Source organism: Lolium perenne, chromosome 4, assembly GCF_019359855.2.
Source record: "Lolium perenne isolate Kyuss_39 chromosome 4, Kyuss_2.0, whole genome shotgun sequence".
NCBI classification, from domain to species: domain Eukaryota; kingdom Viridiplantae; phylum Streptophyta; class Magnoliopsida; order Poales; family Poaceae; genus Lolium; species Lolium perenne.
This window is the reverse complement of record NC_067247.2, coordinates 27721834-27739258: the sequence shown is the minus strand read 5'-3', so window position 1 is coordinate 27739258 and position 17425 is coordinate 27721834. Positions and strand designations below refer to the sequence as shown.

Sequence of the window (17425 nt, the reverse complement as noted above, 5' to 3'; positions counted from 1 at the left end):
CCCCTCGAAAAAAAAATCTTTTGCACTGAATGCATAGATGATGTAGGCTATAAGATAAGTGAACACAACTTCAGGATTCACAGAAATCTTCAATGTTTAATCTTACACAAAAAAGGATGAAATCTCTTGTTCGACCTCATCGTAATTCAGAGATGCACATGGGCGTGCGAGACATCAGGAGTGGTAGATATGTTGAGTCAACGCAATGGTCTCGTGGCTATATTTCATGAGACACAAGCAACTAAATGGGCACAACTATGATCTTAGACTTAGAGCCTCTGCTTTAAATGGTACAAGTAGCACCTAGCTAGCTGTTAAAACACACATACAAACGGGCTAGATGCATGCTGCAACTATGCTGAGTCTGAAGCTGAACCCCATCCAACAGCCATAGCAATCTTAGAGCATCTGCAGTCGCGTTGCCTCAAAAAATATCCAGCACAAATGATTTGGGACAGTTGGGACCACGCCGGACAAAAAAAAGCCTAAAAATCACCATCATCACCACTACTATTAAAAGACCCAGAGGGTCTAATCCAAAACATCTCAACCGTGCAATCTAAATATCGAACGCCTCACGGCCTTCCCGTGTTTGACGGGGGCGGAACACCAGCCACCACGCGCTAATTAAAAATCGCTGGGTAATTAATCGACCTAACCTTCAATCCCAATCCACATCGCCCCAGATGCCGCCGACGTCCTCCGCCGCAGCCCTCCCACCGCAGCCCTCCAGCCGCGCCCGCCGACGCCAGCAACCGCACACCAACGTCCACAAGAAGCGACGCGAGAGACTCCACTGGAGGCCGACCTGCACCAGCCCTGCCGCCCACACGCGAGGATGTCCTGCCGCCCGCACGCGAGGACGCCCTGCACGTCCTGCACCAGCAGCAGACGCCGCCGGCCTCCGCAATATCCGTGCGCCGCCGCCGAAATCCCCGCGCCTGACACCGACGACGCTTCCGCCACTTCCGTCACTTGATCTGAACAGGACGCGCGGCAGCCATTCTGGATAAAACCGTCCCGCCGTCCGGCTCCGATGGTACTTCCTGCCATCCCGCTCTGCTTCTGTCTCATGTGCTCCATGTGCTCCAGTTCCCATCGTTATGCTCTCTACATCTAAGAAAAATTGATCTCTCATATGTGTTGTCTCATGTGCAAGTGAAGCACGTCAGTTTTTTTGTGTGAATTAGATACATATATTTTGATTGAATTGAGGATTAAATGTTGTATTTAAAATTTAGAAGTTCACCATGTACTTTCAAGTACATATATTCTGATTGAATTGAGGATTAGAGATGAAGTAGCTCTAATACATCGTTATTTTGGTTTTAGATGAACTGCTAGTGCCAACCGACTTACATTTTGCGCATAATTGTTCTTGTTGGCAGCAAGCATATTCGCTTACAGTTTCGCTTTCTTTAGTAGTATTTACAAGGTAAAATGATTCTGAATTCCATATGGTGTTACAATTCTACACTTCTCCTTTAAGCCCATTTGCATGCTCTTCTGCCAATGGCCATAGTTTTACCGTATAACGTAATCTGAAGTATTATGTTCCTTCTGCAGCAAGGGATGAAGTGGCCATATCCCTTACAGAGATTCAAAGCTGACACGCATATTACACTTCTCTTTGGGACGTAATGTAAGAACAACCATTGTCTGCACAATGATCCCTGCACACACTCATATTGAGCAATCCATGAATACACTTCTTTTTGCTACTTGCGCAAAGGAGCTAGTTACAAATGCAAAGGTCAATGTAGTCTTGTCTGACAAGGCACTACTGAAACATCTACAGAGAGAGCAAGATTGGAAAATGAACTGAAAGTGCCGGAGTCAGCCTCCTGCACAAGTCATGCTGAAGCTTTGAGAGAGAAGGATGCACAAATTAAAAAGGTAATTTCCCTCACCTGAAATTTCGCTGCTCACCAAAGATCAATGACACCATGAGAACTTTCTTAAATTCAATCACATTGGGTGGCTGCAGGAAATCCGCGGAACTGCAGAAATTACAAGGTGGTTTTGACTGTAATTTGGGTGAATTTCCTGCAGATGTTCTATAAAATTCTTGTATACCCAGCGTGAGTACATGGGTGACAATCAGGTATCAAACCTAACACATTGATAAGTAATATTGAGTGGTAATGTACTCACTGAGTTCACATTATTCAGATCTGAAAATTTTATTTCCTATCATCTAGAGGGATGACAAAGACATTCTTTCACAATATAAAGGATTTCAGACTATATTATGTTATACATATACTTGATAGATTAAGATTATTACCCCATCCCACTAATGGTAAGAGTAATTATTAACCCTGGATTACCAGTTGACTCCCTTTGTAATTAAATCCTAGGCTAGAAGTGAAAAGGTAGAGGAATCTAGAATATGATGCAAAAAATAAAGATGAGGTTTACTTTGATGCTGTCACTATATTGAATTCTTCTATATCCCGGATAAGATATGGTAGACATATGTTTGTTCACATCTTTGATGCTATCAATGCCCTCTAGATTCAAGTGCAAATTATTGAATGGTTACTTCTGGTATGCAGAATGTGAGGATTTTGCTGGATAGTGATAATATAATGTACGTGTATTGCCATTTCCATGAAAGTTTAGACTTGTCATGAATTGAGGTATGCATATTTGCAGCTATTTTTATAACAGCGGTCCAACGATGATCGCTAACAGTATTTTAAAAAAGCAAAAGTATTTATACACTGGAGATGTTTAGCATATTTTTCTGTTTTCAAATTGAGATTTAGCTTATTTTTTATTGAGGCTAGACATTTTCAAAATAGAATGTTCTTTTATCTCATATCTCCGTCGAATTATACTTGAGACGTAGGTGTTTTATAGGTCTACTATTGATAAATGTGTATTCCCAACTATTTTTCAGTGGGAATTTACCATGAAACCAGAAGGTAGTGCATGTGTTATGAGAGTGTCAAGCATGGGTTACTTTATATTTCTGAATATTTGTTTTCCTTCATAATTCACCAAGGGGGATATCTCTTTATTTTATTCTTAAATCTTATGTACGAGAGATTGAGTGAAGGAAATGGCTTTCCAGGGACCAGCAAGTACACGTTTGCCAGATTAAAAAAAATTCAGAAAGAAGACGCTACAAAGGATGGCAAATAAATTCATAAGATTATATACTATGTTTGGAAAAGCATGATCCATACATAAACCCATTGTCTGTTAAAGTGAAGCTTGGCCTACTGAAGTCTCAAACTTACACTAAGCAGCATATATGAAATGAGATAATTCCACCTCTAATTGTTCTAACATTTCATTTGAACTTCACATTTGTGTAGACTGTAGTTGAAAAGACTAGCATGGAGTGATGGAGGTAAGATGACATCACTGGCCTTAAATTTTTATGTTGATAGGGGTCAAGCATCTTGCAGTACGATGAGCTGAAACCTGGACTGATTCGGTGAGTTTTAAATGGCCCTTTTATATGTTTTAAGAACATCAGTAAACATTAGTAAATGGAATGTGAAGTTGTCAATGGCAAGCATACCATTTGTGTATGCTGATTTTAGAATCACTTTGATAGATCTTCACGTACATTGATTTGCGATTTCAGCATTACTCAAAAGTGCAGCTAATCAATGCCGCAATGATACTGGGCAGATGTTCGTTTCATAGTTATCTTTCCATCACTAGCGAGTAAGTGGTATGCAGCTGCTCAGTTTTGCTTTCTTCATATAACCTCGGTTAGCTAATTCAATTTGAAGTAAATATTTAGTTATCCTTCCAATTAATGTTGTTCAGATGTTTAGTTCTCTGTTGCATGTTGCATAGTACAACTGTTCTAAACTTTTGTTTCTGTCTCAGTTATTTTAATCGTGTAACTAATTTCCTTTGAAATTTGTTGTGGAGGCAAGTTGGGAATGTATTCCTTGTTAATTTGGTGGATGTACCGCTGTGGTAAAGGATACATGCTAACTAAATCTTTTTTTCCTCGTGTGAAGTGTTCAGAAATTTCTCCAATACAATTCATATGCTTGACAAGGTGCAGGCAGTGAGTAACACATGGACTGAAGGAGCATTTTTACAGCAGTTTCAAGCAGTGGCAGGTCGACAATTACAACGATTTGCCTGATTGCCTCCGACTAGGGTCGAAGGCGTCGCCACAGGTGATCAGGACAAGCTCCGATCCTCTCGCAATCCCGGGCTTTTTTCTTCGAGATTGGGCTGATGATAATATAGTGGTTTGGTTGCATGAAGTACACACCAGGGTATTAAAAAGTAAATTTGGGAGAAAGAAATATCTCATTCAACACCTGTGCAACATACTACTCCCTCCGTATAAAAATAAGTGTCTCGCTTTTGTCTAGATACGGATGCATTTTAGTTAGAGATACATCTGTATCTAAATAAAATCGAGGCACCTATTTTTAAACGGAGGAAGTACTTAAGTTGATTCAAACTTCAGATATGAACTTGCAAACATGTCAACCGTTATACATGGAAGTTACAAACAATGGAATACTGTTTTTCCGGTTTACAATATATTTTGAATACTCACTTAACAACTTTGCCTTCAAGATTTTTTTTTTGCAAATATATATGATTATTTGACTTACAACTTATTTGTAGGCATTAATATTTGGTTGACAATTATATAGATATATTTGGTCGGCATTTCAATGACATGTTTAATATAATTTAAAACTGACTAAAACCATGTGTTTTAGTCAATACGTGCAACATTATTCCGCTCTGTTATCCAGGAGCTGCATGAATATTTGAGTGAATTTTTTCAGTGCAATGAATAAAAACTTTTCATCTAACCACATAGATATAAGAATCATCAAGCAATGATTTGTATTCATAGTTCTTTCATATTTTTATTTGATGGTTAAGTTATGATTCCTATTAAAAAAAAGTTATGATTTGACTGTATGTGTATTATGCTACTGGTATGCAATACACGATTCTTACCGTAGGTAAGATTTCTTACTATGCAACAATGAAAATAAATTTTCTTAATAGTTGATAGTATTCGTGGTTCAATCTTATGGGCAACGGAAGAGAATATCCACGTCTTTACTGACGAATTTATGAGATTTATGAAAGTAATGGAGGAGGGACAGTTGCTTTAATGATCTGGAAAAAGGAAATCATTTTGCACCTTTGCCAAGGTTGTTGTAAATCAGGGGCCAACTCATATTATCCTGGAACACGTATTGCTATATTGTCGTCTAATTTGATCATTGTAAAAAACGTGCATGTGCACGTGCTCGCTTACTAGTCTGTACAAAAGAGACCCTTCCCATCCTCAAACAGCGTTCGGATGCATGCATTTTAATAGAGGGGACCACTCCATGTGGGAAAAGTAGGTGAAAGAAAGTGTGGGAAAATAGAATGACATGTGGGGAGTAGGGGCTGCATGCATGAATCCGGACGCTATTTTTGTGTCCGACGTCCCCGGTAGAGACTGTACATAGAGTCTCTACCGGGGACGCCGGACATAAAATGAGGTGCTATTTAGCTTTGGGGAACGCGACTAAAACACATTTTTCTCCATTTCTTGTCTGCCGTCCCCCAAACGCGACTTGTAGAGTATCTCCACCGGGGGCCTCCAAATAGGCGCCGGCAGGGGCGCCGACACTGTTGTATGAGGGCGCCGGCAGAGCATCCACTATTTGGGGATGTTGTTTCGACACCGGCGCCCCCATACGGCATCCCCAATAGAAATTAAGATTTGGAATGACATTAAAACCCAAAATTCATACGAAATTCATACGAAATTTATACAAAAGTTACTTGAATTTAAACTTGAATAAAACTTAAACTTAACCCTAATCTAATGGTCGTCGGTTGGGGCGCGCGACGGGTCTGCCTCGTCGTCATTCTTCCCCTTTGTTGCCTGCGTCCGTGCCTACCTCTCCGTCCTTGCATTGCGCATCTAGCGGTGGAGCATGGCGGCCGGCGTCGCAGGAGCTTGCCGGTGGCGATGTCCCCTTGCTACCAGCCGTTGCCGAGACGCCTCGTTCTGGGAGAGCCTCGCTTGCTCGCGGGTGTACACCTCGGCGTGGCGATGAGCGTTCAGCTCGGTGAGATTTTGTCGCTCCGCCGCCATGAGGAGGCGTCCCGCCTCCTCCGTGGCCGCTCGCTGGCGCGAGATCTTGACGGAGTGCTCGAGGTTTGCGTAGTTGAAGAACGCCCGCTCCTCCTCCTTCAACATCCGGAAGCGTTGCGCGTTCAACGACGCCAGGATTGCCGCCTGCTCCGGATCGGCGGGGGCCTGCGGCTGCTCTCCCCACTGGGCCGCCACCCCAGCTTCTGCGTCCGCGACGTACGCCTCGTCCCACACCGCGAACCGTGGGTCCACTGCGTCCTCGGACCTGTAGTCGGCGTCGGGCTAGCGGCTGCGGTGGTGGTTGAGGCGCCGCAGGCAGAGCACCGCCGTTGAGACCAAGCATGGAGTATGTCGTGCGGAGCCAGCGTGGCATTTTTGAGGTGGAGAGGAGAGAATGGCGCGGCAGCGGTGGTGGAGACGAGAGAGGACATCACGGCTGCGGTGATGGAGATGAGAGGATAGCGCCGCGGCGGTGGACGGCATAGGTACTAATAGGGGTGCCAACTATCCGGCGTAGGCGGGTGGACGTTGCTTGGCCAGTCGCCGCCCTCGTCGCTGCCTCGGTTTCCGCGCGGGAGACCATTAAACGCCGACGACCTTCCCGCGTCGTTTCCGATGCGAATCGTCGCGTCCTATCGCTGACAAGGCGCCCCCACCCGCGAAAACCATCATGCCGCGAGGCGCGGGCGTGCCCAATTCACGCCCTTAGCGAAGGGACCGGCACGGTGTTGCCGACGCTTCTATTGGGCTCAAAAAAGCGCCGACGCTTTTTGGAACGCGCCGGTGCGAGTCCATTTTCGATGCCGGTCCCATAATGCTATCGGGGCCGCCGGTGAAGATGCTCTTAGATCAGGTGGTTTCACAATTCCCTATCAACAGGAGCACTCATGCCGGTCGGTGCACAGAAATTCAGTAAGAAATCACACCATATTTCTCAGACGCAACAACCTCTTAACACCATTGAAGCTTTTACTACAAAAACATCTTCTGAAAAAACCTTACACTAGCCCAACCATTAGCAAGAACCTAGACCACACACCACAGGTCATAAAGGCAAGTGATTTGAGGCGGGAAAAAATTATTGCCAGGTCACAGAGCAAATTCACACATGGCTGAGGCATGCACCATTTTTCAGCACTTTATGGCTGGGGCATGTCCATACCAGGTCCCCTAAATCTTTTGCTTCTTTAAGTCACGAGATATAGAAAGCTGAAATGAGAGACTAGTTGTGGTTTCTGAGAATTTACAATTTGCAAGAACAAACACCATTTATACAGCTAAAAGATGTCACATTGTACATCAATACAGTACCAGCTACTTTCATTAACAGCATGAAATAAATGCAGCTCCAAAGAGAGGCTAATTTTTGCTATCTTCTCAGGAGACAAAAAGAAATTACCATCAGTTTAGTTTGCAAAGAACAGACACCGTTCATATGAACAGCTAGAGATGCCACATTGTACAACATACAGTAACAGCTACTTTCATTAACAATGAACCAGGGTAAGAAAAAAAAAATTACAATGCCTTGCTATTTTCTGCATGAGGACAGCCCAAATGGTCCACCAAAAAAGTAAAGAATGGCTCTGGAAGCCATTGATCTATCGCCATGTTGTTCCTCTAGATAACAAAATACACAATTGAATGATGGGACTACCAATATATAAGATCAGCAACAATTTCATCAACCAAGGACTCTAGCAGCTCTGCCGTTATGTCTTTGCCAGCTTCATATGACTCCGTCCTGAAATCGACCCAGCTCCCGAGAGGACCACTCATTTCTCTGTACACGAGTTCGTCCACCATCCATTCCTCGGCAACCTTCAAACAGTTCATCTCTTGGTAGATTTCTTCCGGCGAGAGCTTCTGAAGCACGGCCATACCCATAAACCATGAGCTGTAACCAGCACTGAAGTAGTATGCGCATTTCACGCTTAATATTTCATTCGTGCAGTCAAAGAGCAGCCTCCGTATCATTCTGAGATATTTGCCCTCTTCTTCACCCACTGAAATTCTAAAATTGCCAATTAGTTCTTCAAACAGATGTGGATCCAGGATATCTGAGCTACCAAATCGCTCCAAATAAGAGCAAGCATAGTCTCTGACAGAAGTAGCTTTCAGTATTTCTCTTAAGAAGTTCATCTCCATACGACATGAGCTGCTGCTCTCTGGTGGGGAGATTTCAGCTGTAGTGGCCGTGATAGATGAGGCTGTGTCAGAATATTCTGATAAAGCCTCCACTTCTAGGACTCTCCCATAGTGTGTTGAACCAGATGTTGCTGCTCCTTCTGTTGAACTAAATAACCTTGATTCTGAAATGGGAGAGAAATAGTCAAGGTTTTGAGAAAGATCTGTGGCTAGTGATATAGCAACAACAAAGCGCTGTATTATTATACTCACCATTTGCATTTGTCCGGCTCTCTGCAGAGCTGCAGGTTTCTGTTGAAAGAGAAGCTTCCCATGTAGAATGGGGGCTTAAGTGAAGATGCTCTAACTCCACTTGATCAATGAAATCATTATCATACTTCACAGATTGGGAAGACTGGCCACAAAGAGAACTTGTTAGCATATAAACCAATTCTTAACTTGCCATAAAGAGAACTTGTTAGCATATAAATGCAGGCTCAGCACTGTAATGGTGGCAAAGTTAGTTCCTAACTTTCACTTGGAATGAGAAGGTCAAGTTTCCAAATACTCAAGTCTCAATGCAATACACCGAAGCTGAATTCCCTTCCTACCTCTGTGATCTATGAGATCAATTCAGCATTTCTAAGTATGCAAAACTGATCATGTACAGCCACAATATCAGACTATTGCTCTTTAATCCTTACTCTAAAGGACAACACAGATTGTAGCTTTTTATAATATATTATCAACTACTGGACATCTAGGTCTCCTCAATCTTGAGATAGTAGTTCAAGATAAACTAGCAATATGCCCTAATCCACCTTCTACAATGTACCCTAGCTACATTGGGGAAACATACTATGCCTAAGTAGTTAATACAAAATTATTTGTTTTCCAGCCTGCATGTCAAACTCAAAAGGATGAACAGCATTTTTCTAGCATTTATCATGGCCACTCACAAGGAAAATAACATGCATTGGACATGCAGTTGATGGGAAATAGGTAATACAGGAACAGTAGTATCTCAAATGACATACCTGATCATTTTTTGATACAAGATCTGACCGCGGAATCTCGTCTTTTCCGTCCTTGAAAGATTGTATTGAGTCTCTGTCATAATCAGTGGATGCAATGCTAGATGTGTCACAGGCTGATGCTGCATCATCCAAAACTGGTGAAGGGGCGTATATCCGAACTCCATTGGCTGGCTTAGAGTAAGGTGACCTCACCCCAGAAGTCAATTCTCTTAACTTCTGCTCAAGAAGAAGTCTCAAACAATCACCATCTATGATATCAGATTCAGTATTTGATGTGTTGCTCGAAGTTGACACTGAGTTCCAATTCTCTGCCGGGCGTTTTTGCACTGAATAATTGGGCAAATGAGAACCAGATAATGACTTGTCAACTGGTGAGGTAAACGTGAACGAAACAATCTCAGTGCTAATTTTCTTTTTGTTTGTGGAGAAAGATGATTGCTCCTCTATCACGATATTGTGCCGGACACGCCTTGGGCTTCTGTCAGCGAGAATTTTATTACCTGGCTGGTTTTTCTTTGAATGCATTCCCTCATCTGGTAATCTTCTTGGCTTGGGGATTGTTTTGGATGTAGAGTTTTGTTTTCTGAGTGTATAGTTGGCTGGCTGCAACTCCCCTTTTCTGTTTCCTTTCGTACCATTTTCAGAGCGTGTCCTTGTGATCTCAGCCTTTCTGGGAGCAACGTTTGGTGCATGCAGGTTTCTTTGTTGTTGACCGAGTGTTGCTGACTTTGAATCCAGCTTCTGCCTTTCTGAGTGGTTCTCAGCACCCATAGCATTCTGCTTTCTGTTATTTTGCACAAGCACATTGGAAGAACTTGACATGCCCACTCGGTTATTCCTGTTTTTCTTTTGTTGATTGAACCCATTTCTCTCAACCATGTTATGTACTGGATCAGTATGAATTGCAAGTTTCCTACTGCTTCTGCTCATACCTTCTCTTCCTTGGCCATTTGTAGCTCTGAAATCTGCCGATGGTCTGCTGACGGCCTTGACCCTTGGAGCAACTGGGGCACCTCCATTTGACTGTGAGACCCTGAAAGATGTTGTCTCGGAAGTTATCGAGCTTCCATCCGACAGTTTTCCACTGGGTGGCTTAGAAGAAGCTGAGACGTCACGCTTCTTTGCCGCTTGGGACATTTGCTGGACTCTTACGATCTCTCTCGGGTTGAAGGCGCGCACGTCATTTGAGTACCCAACATCACGAGCTCTGTAAGAGCTAGAGTTGTCAACTCCAGGCCCAATGATCCTAGATGCAGCCTCCATTATATCAGCGGCATTTCTGCTTGATACATGATTGGGATTCTTGACTGGGGAGAATAGCTTCTGTTGTGCAACCGAGAGTGTCCTTCTGGCAAATCTTGGAGGCAGCGCTTCCATGCTAAACCGGTCAATAGGACTACTCGGCATCTTATGAGGACTCGACATGCCAACATAGCTTCTGCCAATCAACTCATCATGGGCATTATTCTGGAAGGCATGTTGCCCGGAGAAAGACATCGGGTAGGGCCCAGACGAGCTTGCCGCGGGCATGGAATCCAGACCCATGAGCCTCGCCACGACGGTGGGTCCCCTCCTCGCGCAACCTTCATCGTCGATTACAGAGGACGAGCAGCTCTGGTCACTGCTTTCCTTGAGACTCATCGCATCTCCAAGGACCTGCCAATATGCGTAGTTTGACTGATCAAAATGACAGTAAGCAGCAGCAAGCAGAGGTACTAAACAGAAAGGTCATGCGCCCGAACACGCACCGAGTGCGACGGCGTACTTGGCACGCTGCCATCAGTTTCCTTCCCATCTACGGAACTCCCTGCAAAAACAGGAGCAGTGTGTTAGCTCAGCCTCTGTCAGATAATGTAGCATCAAGTTTCAGTAACCACTCTGCCTGACTCGTAAGGAACATCTGCTTACCCTGCGCGGGCGAATAGCCCCCGCTCCCGCTGAACAGCCGCCTCTTTGACTTCTTGCTCTTGCCCCAGTCAAAGAGGCCGAAGAAGCCATGTCCTTTCGGGGCAGCCTTCTCCACATCCATCCCTGCTCACTCTCCAAAACCTGCAAACGGAAACGGCACGGTCAAGCACAAGCACAAGCACAAGAAATGGAAGAAAACTGAACACGATCAACCAAAATGCAGCTAATCGACAGCGCGCATAGCAGAGAGGGAGCAATCCCCCAGCCAAAGCCCGATCTTTTATCTCGAATTTGGGCCGGGGAAACCCAGGAAGAGGGAAAAACTCTCCTCGTAGCACAACACCTGGCAAAACTCAACCGATTGACCGAGAATGCAGGCAACCCCACGCACCTGAGAATCGAGCGCCGGGCAGGGGCAGCGGCCGGCGAAGATCCACCCTTTCCCGCGCGGCGAGGGGTCAACGGCGCGGGGCGTGCCACGGGAGCAGCGCCCAGCCGCGAGAGGAATCTCCGTCGCGGACCGGCCCGGATCGAGCCGCGCCGGACCGTCGCTCGCCGTGGAAGGAACCTCCGGAAGCAGCGACCTTTTTCCGCGCGCGGACGGCGGCGCGTGGGGATCCGCGCGGGGCGGGGCAGTCACTCTAGGGGCGGCGAGGAGGGACGGAGCGGAGGAGGTCGATGGTGTCCGTGGAACCCATTAATGGTGTGCTGCCGTGCTGCGGGAGGAAGACAGAGGGGACTGCGGGAGGAGAGAGAGAAAGGGGGACTGGAGGAAGCAGGTGGATTGCTCCGGGGAATTGAAAAGGGAGCCCGGATCTGGATCGTTATCGGCGATAGTGGATTATTGGGTGTTGTTTTACCACGCCCCATGTTCAAAATTTGAATCTTTTTTGTACCCACCCCAACGGCTCACCGCCGTCAGCAGACCATGTTTAGTAGAGTGCTAGTACTTGGGTTAAGTAGAGTAGATCATTATGTTAATGGTAACTAGTATGATAAGTTTAGGAGCTTGAGTGAAGTGAAAGGGGTCATGTTGCATCCACTTGGGCACCTGACAAGTGTGTGCCACGCGCTTGTGCGCGAGTCGCTCGAGCATCAACTTGTGACATTGTTACTACTCCCTCCGTTTATAAATAGATGTCTTAACTTTGTTAAAATTTAAATGTATCTAGACCCATTTTAGTATCTAGATACATTCAAATTTGTCCTAAGTTGAGACATCCTTTTATAAACGGAGGTTAGTAGTAAAAATAAAATCCATCCATGATTTATATGGAAACTAACCACATAATGGTTTTGAATAAATTTATTTGCACAAGGTGAACTAGACAGAAAACGTATCCCACCCAAAAAAAATCGTTTCTACAAGCAAAAGTACTTTTCACAAAGTAAAAAACATCTCATGGTTGGTTCGCTCAGGATACGAACAAGTATGGTACGGGAGCGAATCATACCCGTGGAGTTGAGTGTGGGATCTTATTTAACTTCTTTTTTGGAAGAGATCTTATTTAATATACTGTGGTGACTTTTCTTGTATAGCTTTTCTTTATGTAAACTTTGCAGCGTTGATACTTGTGAGGGTTAGCCTTCTATATTACAATATTGGCAATTGATCTGTTCATGTTGCCAAGTAATCGAGAGCGACTTTCGATTTGGTTGCTGCATCACCTTGCTGGTGGCAACCCGCATCAACCGAAGCAAGTGATCCCAAGTGTCCAAGGAGCATTGCTATGCACTGGACAAAAATTGTACGATGATTCTGGACGATCATACTCAAAACTGCATTTGGTCAGTATGTGGGTCATATAGTCGGGAATTCACTGCGAGTCTAGTCATATGAGAATCGTACCTACTCGAAGCATTTTCAATGTCAAATTACCACCACGACACCACCATCGCTCACTCCTGCCTAGGGGCAGAGCCTAGATGAGAGTTGAGAGGGTTGTTTTTTTCCCCTAGCGAAAAGTTAGGGTTGTTTTCCTCTGGCGGCAACGTGAGGTTCCCGTCGAGAGTTGCTGTGGTCGGCCGCCGATCTGGATCAGGTCCGGTACGGGGGGGACGTCCTTGCGAGGGGTGCTGCGTGAGGGCAAGGCTGCGGCCTCGCCATGGAGAAAGCGGAACCGAGCGGGAGCGGGAGCGGGAAGAAGGGTGTGGAATCGGTCGATGATCTGATCGGTAGATTGCATCTGGGTGATGATGAAGTTCAGGACTTCGTCTGGGAGGATGAGGTTGTTGAATCAGAGATCAAGGCAAAGTGGTTGGCCATAGCAAAGGTTCATACGAACAAATTAGGGTTCAGTCAGAGCGCTCTTTTCGCCGACATGAGGTCGGCTTGGAATCCGGCCAAGGAGGTGGTTTGGAGAAGAATTGAAGAAAATCTATTCACAATCCAGTTCAACTGTTTGGCAGATTGGAATAAAGCGATGCATGAAGGTCCATGGCTGTTTAGAGATCAAGCGCTGTTGCTGGAGGAGTATGATGGGTTTACTAACCCATTATCGATTAAATTAGATCGAGTCACTGTATGGGCGCAAATACACAAATTACCGGATAATTATCTGAAAGAGCCGGTGATTAGAGGCATGTCAAGAAACGTGGGGGAGATTAAGGAGGTTCAGATAAAGCTACCTGCAGGGTATATCGGTAGTTATGTCCGACTTAAGGTACGTCTTGATGTGAATAAGAAGATAAGTAGGTTCGTAGCAATGACAAGGGATAAGAAGAAGGAATTCTTCCAGGTTAAATATGAGAAAATGCCAGATTTCTGTGCAGTATGTGGCATGCTTGGACACTGGTTTGAGGAGTGTGGAACTGGGGAACATGATCCAGCAAAATTTGAATGGGGGGATTTTATTCTAGCAGATGGAGGAAGAGGAAGAGGCCGTGGAAGGGGTCTAGGCAGGGGTAGAGGTGGAGGTGATGGAGGAAGAGATCCTGGGATAGGTGGGCGAGGTAGGGGTAGAGGAACAACTATCGTCCAGGGGGAGAGAAGATCAGAAAGGTTTGACAATACAAACCAGGATTCGGAGATGGATTATGAGGATCTCGGATTAAATAACCCCTTTCTACGTAAGCGTGCAGCTGCAAATTCTTCTCAGATGACGGCCCCTCTGGGAGGGGCGGGAACCCTGGCTTTAACAGATGGTTTGGCTGCACCAGTGGCGACAATGGTGGGAAGGTTTGAAGGAGGAATTGCTGATAAGGATCTGAACAATACTCCGCAGAAGAATGCAAATAAAAAGAAAATGAGAGTTGGTGGGGAAGGGTCTGAAGAAAACAACACTTTTGTAGGATCGGCGGCCTCCTCCGAGGAGGACCGCCGGGATCAATGATCGTTACAGGCTGGAACTGCCAGGGGATGAAAACATCCCGGGCAGTTCTTGCGCTTCAGGAGCTCCTGAGGCAAATAAAACCAGATGTGATTTTTCTGTCTGAATCTCACCTGGATAAAGCTAAGGCAGAGAAGCTAATGAGGAAGGCAAAGTTTGATAAGCTTTTATTTCATGAAAGTAATGGTAGGAGTGGTGGTTTGATCTTAATGTGGAAAAAAGAAATAAACATTGTGTGCAAAAGAATTGAGAAGAACTTCATTGATGTAATTGTGAAGGATAGTCAAGATTGGCGTCTTACAGGTTTTTATGGGGAGCCTAACTGGAACAACAAATACAAGTCCTGGGAGTACATCCGTGAGCTTTATGCAAATTGCAATATGCCCTGGTTACTCCTTGGTGACTTTAATGAAATTCTGTTTTCTTGGGAGAAAGAAGGAGGTGCACCACGTTCTCTTCAGTGCATGAAAAGGTTCCAGGATTGTTTGTCGGATTGTTGTTTGGAGGATCTGGGATACATCGGTGATATCTTTACGTGGAGGAGGGGTAGTCTAAGGGAGAGACTGGACAGAGCAGTAGCAAACGGTGAGTGGAATAATCGGTTTCCTCTCTGCCGAGTGGAGAATGGAGAAATGACAAAAAGTGACCACCGTCCAGTTACTGTTAATACTGAATACCTAGCAAATACACATGCTATTAACCCGGGGATCAAAAGGTTTGAAGCTAGATGGTTACAGGAAGAAACTGTGGATCTGATAGTACAGAATGCATGGGACAGAGCGAGGGCGATGGGTTTAAATCATGATTTCATGCACAAAACTGCCGAGGTTCATAGGGAGTTACATGCATGGGATCGGCGGGAATTAAAAGTTCCGAGGCGCCGGATCGATCAGTTGAAAAGTGAATTGGAAATTCTAAGGAGAGGCCCTATTACTGATGAATCAACGGCGGAGCAAAAAGAAATTCTGTTGAAAATTGAATTATTGCTTGACCAAGAGGAAATACATTGGGTTCAGCGAGGGAGAGCAAACTGGCTTCGTCATGGGGATAGGAACACATCATTCTTCCATAACTTTGCGAGTACAAGGAAGAAAAAGAATACCATCAAATATATAATTGATGAAGCGGGTAATAAATGGGATGATCCCCAAGGTATGAGTAATTTGATAAAATTCAATTTTGATACTTTGTTTACCTCTGAAGTTTTAGAGCCCAGCGAGGAGGTCCTAAGCAAGATTCCGAAGAAGGTAACTACTGAGATGAATAGAAGTCTGACGAGGGCATTCAGTGAAGAGGAAGTTAAAAAAGCCCTTTTTCAGATTGGTGATCTGAAAGCACCCGGACCTGATGGTTTACACGTTGTTTTCTATAAAAGATACTGGCATCTTATTGGGGATGAATTAACAAAGGAAGTGCTCCAAGCAGTAAATGCTGGTGTAATACCTGATGGATGGAACGAGACTACTGTAGTTCTGATCCCAAAGGTAGAAAATGCAGAGAAGATTACACAGTACCGGCCCATCAGCTTATGTAACGTTGTGTACAAGATAATATCGAAGATGTTGGCGAACAGACTGAAATTAATTCTGCCGGAAGTGATCAGTCAACACCAAAGTGCCTTTGTACCTGGGCGACTCATTACTGACAACATCCTTGTTGCTTATGAGTGTGTCCATATGATAAAGAAGAAGCAAGGAAAGAAAGGTTTGTGTGCGGTTAAACTGGATATGCATAAGGCATATGATAGAGTTGAATGGTGTTTTCTGAAGAAAATGATGCTGAGGCTGGGTTTTGATCCAGCATGGGTTAATCTGATCATGGCCTGTATCTCCTCAGTCCGATATAGGATTCGGTTCAATTCAAATGAAACGGATATGATCACCCCAACTAGAGGAATCCGTCAAGGGGATCCATTATCACCATATTTATTTCTTATTTGCGCGGAGGGCTTATCGAATTTAATTGCTCATGCAGAAAATACAGGTGACTTGGTCGGGGTGAAAGTTTGTAGGGAAGCACCTACTGTATCCCACCTTCTGTTCGCGGACGATTCCTTAATTTTAATGGAGTCAGATGGTGACAATGCAAGATGTCTGAAGAAGATATTAGACCTGTACTGTTCAAGCTCGGGACAACTTGTTAGTCCTAATAAATGCAGTATTTATTTTAGCCCAAATACAGGGGTGGAAAGGAGAGTTGAAGTCTGTGAAATTCTAGATATATGGACAGAATCTTTGAATGATAGATACCTTGGTTTGCCATCAATGGTGGGACTAAGCAGGAGTGATTGTTTTAAATATTTGGTGGAGAGAGTCCAAGCAATTATTAGTGGATGGAAAGAAAAGATACTCTCTATGGGTGGAAAAGAGACTCTGATTAAGGCTATTGCTCAAGCCATACCAGTTTTTGCGATGACAGTATTCAATATCCCAAAAAACATCTGTAAGGGAATCACTGATGCTATTTCGCAATTTTGGTGGGGTGACGACGATGACCATAAGAAGATGCATTGGTTGGCGTGGTGGAAGCTATGTATTCCGAAGGAGAAACGGGGGATGGGTTTTAGAGACTTACATACTTTTAATACAGCGATGCTAGCAAAACAATGTTGGAGACTGATGCAAGATCCAGATTCTTTGTGTGCAAGAGTTCTCCGCTCAAAATACTATCCAGATGGTAAATTGCTGAATGCAAAGCTCAAAAGTGGAAGCTCTTACACATGGCAGAGTATTTTCTATGGCATACAAACTTTGAGGCGTGGATGTATTTGGAGAATTGGAGAAGGCGACCAAATTAATATTTGGGAAGATGCCTGGGTACCTACGAGCCCAACACGGAAAGTGTATACTCCAAGAGGTAATATTATGCTTCAAACGGTGGCTGATTTGATAAACCCTATCACCGGATCATGGGATGAGGAT

The 17425-nt window shown here is 44.5% G+C and overlaps 1 protein-coding gene and 1 long non-coding RNA gene across 3 annotated transcripts; one reads left to right on the top strand and one right to left on the bottom strand.

Annotated features, from left to right (window-relative positions):
- Positions 1–592: 592 nt before the first annotated feature.
- Positions 593–4298, top strand: LOC127292002 (uncharacterized). 2 transcript variants are annotated; one of them, XR_011742408.1, is made up of 5 exons: positions 593–1039; positions 1567–1642; positions 1799–1896; positions 1988–2104; positions 2559–4298. It is a non-coding gene; the product is annotated as an uncharacterized lncRNA (long non-coding RNA). The 2 variants fall into 2 exon arrangements; XR_011742407.1 differs by having other exon boundaries at positions 594–1039; positions 1988–4298.
- Positions 4299–7483: 3185 nt separating this feature from the next.
- LOC127292001 (uncharacterized) lies at positions 7484–11979 on the bottom strand. The gene is made up of 6 exons (XM_051321345.2): positions 11567–11979; positions 11176–11316; positions 11016–11074; positions 9268–10923; positions 8504–8645; positions 7484–8415 (listed from the first exon to the last, which is right to left on the bottom strand). The coding sequence occupies exons 2-6, from the start codon at positions 11294–11296 to the stop codon at positions 7757–7759; spliced, it is 2637 nt and encodes an 878-aa protein (XP_051177305.1). The 5' UTR covers positions 11297–11316; positions 11567–11979; the 3' UTR covers positions 7484–7756.
- Positions 11980–17425: the final 5446 nt, after the last annotated feature.